At 39.2% G+C, this 12,888-nt stretch overlaps 1 protein-coding gene across 1 annotated transcript in view; it reads right to left on the reverse strand.

The window, feature by feature from the left end:
• The window catches only part of spock1 (SPARC (osteonectin), cwcv and kazal like domains proteoglycan 1), a 188,145-nt gene that overhangs the window by 53,754 nt on the left and 121,503 nt on the right, over positions 1-12,888 (reverse strand). The window contains exon 4 of the mRNA XM_065275194.1: positions 11,165-11,236. Within this exon, the coding sequence (XP_065131266.1) occupies positions 11,165-11,236 (72 nt within the window). The remainder of the gene's footprint in view (positions 1-11,164; positions 11,237-12,888) is intronic.

Genomic DNA, 12,888 nt, shown 5'->3' on the forward strand with positions numbered 1-12,888 from the left:
GAGCAGCTGTGAGGAAAATGGAAGTTTAAACCTTCAAAACTTTCAAACGAATTCAAGTAATAAACTTTCTTCATGAGGATGCAATAGTCCGCGATAGATATGTGTTGTATACGCTGTTTGATAGGGATGTGAAGACGCATCGCGCTGAGGACCGGAGCGCGTCCTCATAGAAAATATGCATATCTCTGTAAATGCAGAGAGAGAGATCCAAATCTGCACGTCACACATGAGCAACGGGTAAAAAAATGCTCGCACTGTGTAAAATGGTCTCTAATTGCAGCCGCATCAGGAACGCTATGATGACAAAAGTAAACAGAAAGATCGGCTCATGAGATTGCGTCATTTAATGCCGTTATCGGCCGATTACGATCGGCGCCCGATCGATCGGAGCATCCCTAATATAAATTTAGTTGACTAGTGGTATACACCGATAAAAAACATTAATGTCATAAATCAAAACACTTTTCGAACTTTTTTCACAGCGATCAAATGTAAAATGTTTTGGTCCTGCACGATTTCCATTGACTTCGAGTAAAATAATGGAACGTTTTTCATAAGATCCCCTGGGATCAATGTGTTATCATGAAAGAAGCTTCATGCTGTCAGGAGAACAAGCAACAGCCGACATTTTTCAATCAAGTAAATTATTCGATTTTGATGGCTTACGTTTCCAGAAAACCACCACAGCTTTATCAATGCCATAAAAAGTATTATTTTGTTTTTTTGTTAATCACAAAGGACAAAGTAGATGAGGAAAACTAGGATTTCATGTGTATTCAACGCGCCGCCATTGTTGTTTACAATGCGTGGAATTGAGCGCTGTGATTTGTTGAGTGGATTTATTGCATTCTGCAGAAAAGGAGGAGTTGCGTTTATCACGTTTTGTGAAAAAAGGGAGTAACGATGACAGAATAACACAGTGGATATTGGATTTTGCATAAAATTAAGAATTTACTTTTTAATACTAACCAGATACAACAATACTGGTTTGGCGATAACTGCTTTTTTTTAAAATGGCATTTATCACGTTTTGAAACCAACCAAACTCTTCACATAATGCATTACAAGCTATACATTTTGTCTTCGTCTTTAATTTCATATTGTGATTGATTAAGCTGTGAATCATTGGATGTTTGCTGTATGTTTGCAATACAGTATGTTGGCAGTATGTGTTTGCTTGAGGGTCACTGTAAGCAGCAGCTTCGGCTGAAGTAGCAGATCATGACTCAGAGAAAATGTTTCACTGTTCTCTGCTGTTTTACACGCACCAGTAGTTGTTCACCTTAATGAACCAAACTTAGGTCTGCACCAAAACCTTAAGGAAGACGAGGACATTGCACCGCAAAACTCTTTTCTGCGAACTCGCTGTTTGTTTTTACGCTACAAATCCTAGCAGCATGAGCCATCGCGGTTTCGTCTGCGCTCCTCTGCAAACGAACGGCACCAGCTGAGCCAACAGGGTTTGTTTGTCCAGCATTGCAGGGAGCTTATCGGCATTTCTGAGCCAAAATGGCCAACGGGTGTTAGTCAAAGCCAGCCGAGATGTACGGCTGCGTTTCAGCTAGTATGGCCGCAGGACAGGTATCAAAATCTTTGGGGACGACCGGTGCATTTGCAGCCAACATCGCTTGCGGCTGCAGTCCTTTATCAATGAAACTCTGATAGGGAAACTGGGCTGCGAACATCACCAGCCCCAATTAGAGCCGACGCGTGGAGACTAGGGAACGGCGGATGAAAGAAACGACCTTTTGTACCGCAGTAATTCCCACTACAATTTATCACAAAGACAAGATCCCGTTCCCTCCTCATGTGAGGACAAAGAGCAAAGTGAGAACAGACGCTCAGGGTAAAACTGCAGTGGCCTAGGCTCTAATATGTTGTTATTACTGAATCTGCAAACAGCAGTCAAATAAAATGCTAACTGTACATAAAAAACAACAATACAACATCATTGGTTTCTTTCTCATTTAGAGGAAAGCTGTGCACTGAAAAAACAATATGTAGAATTTACATTTTTATTTAGCAGGTTTTTGCACTAGTATATTTCAAGTAAATTTCACACATATGGAAATTAAGTAAATCTACATTGTAATTTAAATGTTACAAATAAAAAAAATGTGATATTTTTTTTAAATGTAACAATATTCATATGTTATATACACTGTAAAAATATTCTGTAGAAATTACAGTATTACTGGCATCTGGTTGCCAGTAACTTACTGTAGATTTTACATTTATGTTATTTACGGGCAACAGTTTGTTTAAAGTTAAATGAACATGAAACATCTGTCTTTATCTTCTACAGTAAGTTACTGGCAACCAGCACAGGGATTAAAGTGAAAAAAATTCTTCTGACTGAAATTTTTTTCAGGCCAAGTCATATTCCTTTAACTACACTTTATGTAGGCGAGACCAATAACATTTTAAGGGGAAATTTTTTTGCCATTAATTCCATATTAAAGTCTCCTGTAGTATATAGGTAGCTGTAGTTTACAGGGAATTTCAGATTAAGGCGAAACAGCTAAATAACTCACTATATAAAAAGAAAACATGAATATCACCACCTTTAATGAATCTTTTATTAATTATTAATTAATTAATTGTAAATGTATTAATTTGAGCATTTACTAATATTTTTTTTAAATCAAAGTTGAAACTGTTAACATTAGTGAATGCACCATGAACTACCGTCAATTACTGTAATGACATAAACAAGAATGCTTATATACTCTATATTTTCATTGTTTGTTCATGTTATATAATGCATTTACTAATGTAAACAAATACAACTTTTTCATATCATATTATTCAGTACACAAACAAATAATCCAGGGTCTGTTCTGTTCACAAAACAGCTTACAGTCACAGCTATAATACAGTAGCGTTATGTATGAATATAAATCCTAAACGAGTAACTCGAGTCAAACTCGTGTACAATAAGCACAGGATGTCTGTAACCATAGTGAAAGATGTACAATGAATGATTGTACCTTTATCAACAAATTATTATGTTACAATAGAGGCAGCGCTATTTTGTGCGCAATGTTTCTGCTGTTTACTTTCTCCTAAGACCTAAATGGCCGTGTTTATATGAGGATATTTGCAAAGACTGGATTTTTGACGCATATGTTTATTTAAGGCCAATAAAGCGGCAAAAATACTCACACAATGAGAAACGAATGTGCGGCTTTGCGTGCCTATCTGACACAGAAACAGCGGCCGCATTTTGCACTGTTGTTTGACTTTGAATGGCTTAAATCACTTGTTTTTAAACTGTGGTGCTTAAATATGTGTACAAATGTTAAGTTTTTGTGACCACACGCAAATGCAACTGCAAGAACCGACATGTGGTTAACATCAAAGTCCCGCGAGAGCATTTCGGAAGCAGTCTCCTCTTATGATTCCTCGAATCGCTCTCACGGGATTTGGATGTCATCTGCCTCCTGGTTCTTGTGGCGCCACATGAAGTTTACCCACGAGTTTAACAAACCCGTTGTATCAGCCACTGGTTAGATCAGCAGTCAAAAACGGGACGCGGGTGATCACGTACGGGGGAAATCATTTACACCCAAAATACAGCACCCCTAGTCATACTGTGCAAAAACACGCAAGTTACCTGGCTTTTTGGTTTTCTTAGCCCACGAACTGAAAGCCTTGCCAATCTTCATCATTTCGCTAAGTCAATCTCCAGGTCTTTTACACCTTTATCGATCTCCAAAACATCGGAGCCTTCCTGCATTATAAGTTTGTCCATGCTAGCTGAAATAAAGTTTTAGCTCAGCTTAACGTGATACAGCCAGAAAACCCGGAGTGGATCCGGTGCGTGGTGGTTACAGAACGCTTACAGTGAAGAGAGGAACGTGATTTGGCTCCACTCCAGGCTTTGATCACATCCCACTTAAAAAGGTGAATACACGACTCGTCTTTATGAAAAGTGAATTTAATAATTTTTCAATTGACGGAAATCCGTCTAGCGACGGAAAACTTTAATCCATGCCAGCATTGTAAGTTACAATGTATATGTTATATTTAACGGAATCTTCCTGATTTAATCGTGTAAAATTGCCTCTTTTCTTGAAATATTTATTTTTATATACCACATTATGTTGAGCAAGTAAGAAAATGCTGGTCTCAGTACTGGGATTAGCACAGTTATTGGTCATTGAGTGAATAAACACACATCATGATTTTCATTGGCTATGTTTACATGCACAAAATGTTGTCAATCCGACTGAATTTAATCCGATTAAAGGTTACGACAATACAATTTACATGCACCCTAAACATTGCAATCTGAATAAAATGTTTGTCTACATCTACATTCTATATAATCTGAATTGAACGTCTGCGCAAGTGCACAACCAGGGATCGCCAGATACACGTTTCAAAACCATCCCAATGCACATTCAAAACTACCTCAAAAGCATCCCAATGACTATTCACAGCCCAAATACCAATAACTAATCAAAGAAATCCTTTCACCTTTAACCCGCAGAAAAAAAAACTGGTGGAAAGAGTTTAAACAGCAGAGGTGAGACAAAGTCATTGTTATTAGTGATAGACCAATATATCAGGCCGGCTGATATATTGGGCCTACATTTGCGAGTTTTATGTATATCGGCATCGGCCGATACGTGGCTGCCGCGTTCGCCGATTTTTTCCGGCATTATTACAGACAGAGTGCTGGAAGCCGCAAGCGATTGCAGGTCATGTGACTAAAAACAACCAACCTTTCCATGACAACATCAAAAGCTCGGTCTAACAGCTGATCATACGCACAGATCACTTGAGTTACCTTAAAAAAAGTAACTCAAATATTAATGTGTACATTTATAAAGTAACGCGTTACTTTACTCGTTATTTTAGAAAAGTAATATTATTACGTAATGCGCAAAACTTGTAACATTTGGCATCATCATTGTGTCATTTTAATGATGTAAATTGAGTGAGCAAAAGCAGTATCGGCTCAAGAAAATCGGCAGCCTGTATCGGTCATCGGCTTAGGCTGATGAAACAAAAATCGGTATCGGCATCGGCACTGAAAAATCCATATCGGTAGCCCCCTAATTGTTATGCAAGTCACAAGTAAGTATCAAGTCTTTGCCCTCGAGTCCCGAGTTAAGTCGAGTCAAAGATGAGGCAAGTCCCGAGTCGAATCAAAAGTCAAAGCCAAGAAGTTTCAAGTCGAGTCTAAAGTCCTACCATTTTAGTTTGAGTCATTTCAAGTTCTCTTACATCATGTATGTCTGTAGGATTTGTATTTATTAAATTATTGTAACTTTCAAATAGACATGGGTCCTTTTAGCCTTCACTTAGGGCTAACTTAAACATGTCATCAATAAAATCCTGACTCCTATTTGAAGAGAGAGAGAGAGAGTGGATGGCAACATTGAATGAGTGAAGGACAAGTCTTACTGTTCAGTGCCCAGAACAAAAGGACATTCTGTCCTTTTTCCATGTCAATGTAGTGACTTAGCTGTACTGCTAGTGGGGTCCCAACATCCAAACCAACGTGGGACTACAGTGATTGGATGTCGTGCAGGCAGCGCGCGTCCTCACTGCATGCAGGTGGTGCACATTTTTTTCACAGATGCAGATACACTGAGAGCGGCGCGGCCGTGTGAAAAAATAGTGAAGTCACGAGTCATTGATGTTAAAGTCCAAGTCGATTTGCAAGTCTTTGTACATTTTGTCAAGTCGAGTCTGAAGTCATCAAATTCATGACTCGAGTCAAAGTCACATGAGTCCACACCTCTGTTAAACAGTAGCCTAAATCTAAACTCAAAAAAATGCAGAGGACTTGGCAACGCTGTGGACAGCATCTCTTATCAAGTTCTTGCTTTACCTCTGGATAAAATCAAAGCTGAGTTGGAGAAAGTTGTTATTATGAAGTTAGGGTTCTAATTGTGAAAAGGCACAATGTTATTGTTTGATGTAGCCTAATGTTATGAAAGTACACATTAACACTGCAGAAAGTACAGCGTGTGACCCCATTACCTTAGTAATGCATGTTGCCATTGCGTGTTTCCATAAATAAGAGGTAAATATAAGACGTGAACTTATGAACAATTGTTTTGCGTGCATGTGTAAAATGTAAATACTACGATTCACACATTTACATGCATACTTTTCTCCTGATAATCGGATCACAGATTGGACCACACTACTCAATTGTATTGATTAAGGTGTTTACATGAAGGCTTCTCACTACGATTGAGCCATCAATGCGATTACAAACAGATTATTTGGTTGCATGTAAACGTAGCTGTAGTCACCTACAGTCTTAACACAAGCAGCACTCTTCTAAACAATGGTAACAACAAAACTCAAAGAAGAAACAGAAACTCTTTGAAATCTCAAAGATAAATGAACATTAAATATTAGATAAAAGCACATAAAATAGTGTTTAATTTTAAATTTTACTCTCCAAATGCAGTCCCATGCAAAGCATTGCTATGAACTTTATGGGCCCTATTTTAACGATCTGAAACGCAAGTGCGAAGCGCAAAGCGCAAGTGACTTTGTGGGCGGATCTTGGGCGCTGTTGCTATTTTCCCGGCGGGGGGAAATAACTCTTGCGCCGGGCGCAAATCAATAAGGGGTTGGTCTGAAGTAGGTTCATTATTCATAGGTGTGGTTTGGGCGTAACGTCAAATAAACCAATCAGAACGTCATCCAACATTCCCTTTAAACGCAAGTGCGCAAGTTCCATGGTGGGTTGCTATTATTATGACGTATTTACCAGGCGCACGCCAGGAGCGGTTCACAGCCGAGGAGACCGACGTTCTTGTAAGAGCAGTCAAAGACAGAGAAGTTGTTTTCTATGGGGATGGGAGAAACCCGCCCAAATCAGCGTCGGTTAAACAGGCGTGGGAGGAAATAGCCGCAATTGTCTCATCAGCTGGCATCCCCAGGACGTTGCGCCAAGCGCTACAATGATGTCAGGAGATGGGGGAATCCCAAGCTTGCCAGCATAAATCGGGCACGCCGTGTAACTGGAGATGGATCTGCCTCTACACAGAACCTGACGCCAGCAGAGGACATCGCTGCGTCCACCCTCACCGCTGAAAGCCAAGAAACGCAAGCAGTCCAACCCCAAAGTACACTTACAAATCCAGTTCACATACATTAAGGTTTCTTATGAAAACATTTTAATTATTATTTACATAAAATAAACGTAATACAGCCACACAACAAACTTATGAAAATATTTTAATCATTATTTGCATGAGAATTTTTTAACGCCGCCACACAATAAATAAAAACTATCACCACACTGCTCACCACAATGATTTCCCTTATCACATATGTTAATATTTTTTATTGTAACAATTTATGATTTGCAAAAATAACTGTTGCATCTGTGTAGATTAGATAAGCAAAGTGTGTGCGCGTTGTGCACGCTATACATTATGGTCAAGCTTGCGCCCTTAAAATAGCATAATGAACAACGTCAACGCGCCACTGACTTTAGACTAGTTTTTTTGGTCAGTGGCACAATTGTTTTTTGAAACTGCAAAATAGCATCAGGGATGGTTTGCGCCGGAACACGCCTTCTTTTTTTTGCGCTGAACCGCCCAGGGAGCGCAAGTTCATTCCCTAGTTTGCCGACGTGCGTCTGTGGAGGGAAAAACCCGTTGTGCGCCGGTGCAAAATATGAATGATACATGCGTCACTGACAAAGTCAATTGCGCTGGGTGCAAGATAGGGCCCAATATGTTTTTATTAATTTACTCATTTTATTTTGTTAATTCTACTAAGGCATATAATATGTTTAAACAGTGTAAAGTAATGTTTGTTTTTATTAACCCATTGTTTCTTAACACTAAAATCCTTTTATGTTGATATATTGTTCCAGGTTTGTTGACCACAGTCAATACTTCATCACGTTCTCTGGCATAAGAAAGTAATAGCCACAATGCTAGAGGGCTTCTCAAATCAATGCCTCTCTCTCCCTTTCTCTCTCTCTCTGTACTCTGTATGTGTATGGTTACAATGAGTCTGTATTGTTTGTGTTTTTTCTGTTTATGTGTATGTGAGACAGAGAGAGATGATGGGGTGTGACAGGCCTGATAATCAGGAATAGTTAATCCGCATCTCTCTCAGACGTTTCAGGGCATTTTGAATTCTTCTGTGGTTTTTCAAGTCTCTTTGAGCACATACATATACAAACACTGTCCTCCCCTAACCTCTTCTCTACATCTCTTTTCTCCTTTCTATTTTTCTCTCTTACCTTGTTTGAGTTTTAATGCCCTCAGTCCAGCTGCACAGATGCGCACACACACACACACACACACACACACACACACACACACACACACACGCGCGTGCACACCAACACACACACACAAAGAAACACAGATACACAAACACTCATACTGACAGATACGCACACACACTCTGAGTAATGAAGGAGATGCTGTTCAAGCATCAGGACAGAGAGGGAAGCTCAAGGTTTATTGGCTCACTGACTCCGGCCGTCCGCCTCTCCGTGGTTTAATTAGATGAAAGCGCAGTGCTGTGCTGGAGGCCATTCCAGCTCAAGAGCGTCTCTGCACATTCAGACACTGCAGCTCAAATGCTGCAGGACACGTGCAGGCTGTCAGAAGAGACGACTCGTCCTACTCACTCTCTCTCTCTCTTTCTCTCAGAGGAGCATAGGGTCAAGTGTCTAATCACAGTGATGCAGAGGCGCTTCAGGTGGGACTGTGGCCTCTCACCTCAGGGCTTATAGTTCACCTCTCTCACAGAGCGGCCCAATTACTGTCATACTCACATCCACTGTTGCTGTGGCAACCCGGACCCAAGCAGGAGTTATTATGCATCAGAATACAGAAGAGAGCGACAGTGAGGTCAACGGGTCACAAGGTCAGAAGTCACAGCTATCATGTTTGGGCTCTTGGAGGGAAATTGGCTTATTACTGTCCGAGTTTTTGATGATTTGAGATAATTCAATTGCCCGAGTTATTTCAGGTGTGTGGATGTTTTAAAGCAGGATTTAGATTTATTCTTTTGCAGAAGCATCAGAATGTACAGGTCAGAAGAGCACACACCATACACACACACACAAAAGATTTATCATCCATATTCAAAGATACATTTTTTCTGCTACGCATTTGTGGCTGGACACCCAAAATATATATAAACCGCAATAGCAATTTACATGTAGCCTGTAGCATATAAAGCATTTAACATTTAGCTTTGTTTAAAAGCCATTAAAGTCGCCATGAAACGGAAGTAGCGATTGCCTTATTTTCCCCGTGGTGACGTATATCCGAATGAAACGGCTTTTGAGATGAAATAAGGCAGGGCTGGATTTGAATTTGTCCATCGAGATCTGATTGGATCATTTGAAGTTGGGTCGTGTTGCTAATTGCTAATCACTGCGATCTTCTCCCGGACCCCGCCCACCTGCCATAGTTTTGACCGGAAGTGAAGAGAGATCGTTTTGAGGAGGGGAGGAGATTTGCATTTTTGATTAAAGATAATGAGCACACACGAATTTTTAAAAAATAATGAAGCTCACAGATAAGTCATTTGTTAATAATACCACACTATTAAAAATACATATATAGTTTTTCATTTCAATTTCATTGCGACTTTAAAGTCATTTAAAGGGACATTCCACTTTTTAAAAAAATATACAAATTTTCCAGCTCCCCTAGAGTTAAACATTTAATTCTTATTGTTTTGGAATCCATTCAGCTGATTTCTGGGTCTGGCGGTACCACTTTTAGCATAGCTTAGCACAATCCATTGAATCTGATAAGACCATTAGCATCGCGCTTAAAAATAACCAAAGAGTTTCAATATTTTTCCTATTTAAAACTTGACTCTTCTGTAGTTACATCATATACAACGCTGGGTATAGGGATCATACTCATTCATTATTCTTACAATCAAAAATATTAAAATTTAAAGATATTGTGAAGTATCAGACAGCCCAAATAATGTTTAAAGCTAAAAAATAATCTGTTACCGAGAAATATTCAAATATTATTTAAGGCAAGAGATGAAGGTTATAATCTAAGGAGGACAAATAATTTTAAAATGAACAGAATTAGGACAACAATAAAAAGTTTTTGTATCTCAAGCTCTGGAGTGAGGATATGGAATAGTTTTGACGAGGAATTAAAACAATACCCAAACATAAATCAGTTTAAATTTAGGTTTAAAGATATGGTCTTCAGGATGAAGATGGGTTTGAATAATTTTTTTATATTTTTTTTCTTTTTGGTTTATATAATTGATGTGCTTTTTATTTTTTTTACATTGTTTTGAGGTATAAGAAGCAAGATGCATGAATATTTGGAATGATGGTCGTTTACTGTAAGCTTTAAGTTATTGAGAAGGGGTGAGATTAAATAAGTTATTTTCTTCTTCTCACTCCTTTTCGAATAGGCAAAAGACATTTAATATAGTTAAAAAAAATATTTTATGTTTTGTGTGATTTGTATACTTGAATTTATTTTCTTGTTTGATGTTCTTTTGCATAAATTTGAAATAAATAATAATAATACTAAGACCGACAGAAAATTAAAAGTTGTGATTTTCTAGGCCGATATGGTTAGGAACTATACTCTCATTCTGGGGTAATAATCAAGGATTTTGCTGATGTACTGTAACATGGCTGCAGCAGGCGTAGTGATATTACGCACTGCTCGAAAATAGTCCCCTTGGTTACTTTCAATAGCAGGAGACTATTTTCGGCTACTGCGTAATATCACTACGCCTGCTGTAGCCATGTTACATCAGCAAAGTCCTTGATTATTACCCCAGAATGAGAGTATAGCTCCTAACCATATCTGCCTGGAAAATCACAACTTTAATTTCCGTCTTAGTACACGATGTAACTACAGAAGAGTCAAGTTTTAAATAGGAAAAATATATTTAACTCTTAGGGAAGCTGGAAATGAGTATATATTTTTTTTAAAGTATAATGTCCCTTTAAGATGTGCTGTATCAAAATGTTTTACTGAAGAGACATGGATTTTTGCTAAACAGCAAGGAGCTGTTGTGCTTTTTAGTGTGCCTGCTAGATTTAAGGAAATCTCAAATCTAGCAGGTCTATTCATTTTAAGAAGTCATTAAGATTTACAGTATAATACTAAACAGGCTAAGTGTTTTCATTTTACATTTGTCATGGATTCAAACATGCACTCACCATCAGTTGCTCTGCTCCGGATCTGTGTTTTTGAGTCTTGTTCTGCCCGTGGCCCCGGTGCGCTCGATGTTTCTGTTCAACACAAACATTACAGTATGACTACAACCTTACACAAAACTGTTTTCCTAACTCTTCATAGTGATGCATACCTCCATTCATCTGGTCATACAATAACATCTTTTTGTTCTCCCTCTCCCTGGACCCACACACACAGGCTACACAAAATTACAAACCTTTCATAAAAGTTGTCTTAAAATTTTGCACAATCCCCTTACTTTGATGGACTTTTTCATCCACTTCAAATGTTGACCTGTGTACTTTATTAAGTGGATCGTGATCCCATTTTTCAAACTTTAGTTGGTGCTTTTCCATTGCATACTGTACAGAAGTACCCCACGGTTTGGTTTGGGTCAGCTTACTTTCGGGGGCTTTTCCACTGGGTGCAGTATGTAGTTCCCGATACTTTTTTAGTACCATCACGGTTGGGGTTCCAAGCGACCTGAGCTGATACCAAAAAAGTCCCAAAAAACATGAAAGCTACAAAAAATGAATTAATGACTTCTGGATTAAACAGGGAATCAGTTAAGAGTGTTTGCTGAATTCTCCTGCAATCTCAGACATTTCTCCTGAGACATAAGAGTAAAGCTAGGTACACACCAAGTCAACGGTCAGCCGCAGGGCAGGTTTTGAGCATCGCCTGACTTAAGCCCTATTTTTTAAGGGGGTAGATGGCGTTATGTAACACTACCACAGGACGTCTGTAATATTGATGGTCAATTCGCACAGGATCAAAAAAGTTCTCAGTAAAACATTCAGAAGTGGGAGAGGTAACTCGATTACGCAGCACGCGACCTCTCTTGTCGTCACATGCACATTACTTCCTGATATCACATGTGCAAACAACATGACACAGTCAAGAAAACCAGAAAACACTGTATTTAATTTTAGTTTGGGGAGAACGTCAGTTTCAGAAACAATTCCGTATTCAGATTCCATATTATTGTTTTTCCACCTGTAAGGGGTTGTGTACACCAAAACTTTTACGCCCGCGGCCAGCGCATGTTTTCAATTGTTTCCAATGGAAGCTCGGCGTTTTTCAAATAAGCCAGCAGCTAGCGGGTTTTTTCCGCGCTGAAAACAGGCGCTCGGCGGTTTTTCCGCGCTCGGCGCTGAGCGTCGAGAGTTGAAAGAGATTCAACTTTGGGAGAAAAGCTCCGCTCGTCAATGTCAGTTCTCACACGGCCGCCCAATCACAGTGGAGGAGGGGCGGGACATTACCACAGCAACCAATCGGCTCGCAGCTGAAGTATCACAGCTACCAAAGCGCTCAGCTGAAGAAAGCTGGCACTCAGCTGAAAAACAGCTGGCATTCGGCGTCCTCAATGCGTTTTCAGCCGCGTTTAAAAGTTTTGGTGTGTCCAGACCCTAAATGCTTCTTTAAGCGCTTTTATATCTGAAAGAAACCTGCAAAATAATAGGAAATGACAAAATTTATGTGTATATATACAGCGGGTCTATTCGCACTGGATTTTTTGTAGTATTAACTGACGTCATTTCTCTGGACCTTTTAACAGAAGGTAAAAGTTGCCGTAATCTTTACTGACATTGTTTGTAATGATTACTGACATGGAGCATTCAGACGGGACTAAAATCACTAAGAATTAGCAAAAGTCACTGCACATTTTTTGGGCTGAATTAGCATTTCGCATCAGCCATGAAGCTCG

This window comes from Paramisgurnus dabryanus, chromosome 16, assembly GCF_030506205.2.
Source record: "Paramisgurnus dabryanus chromosome 16, PD_genome_1.1, whole genome shotgun sequence".
In the NCBI taxonomy this organism is placed as follows: domain Eukaryota; kingdom Metazoa; phylum Chordata; class Actinopteri; order Cypriniformes; family Cobitidae; genus Paramisgurnus; species Paramisgurnus dabryanus.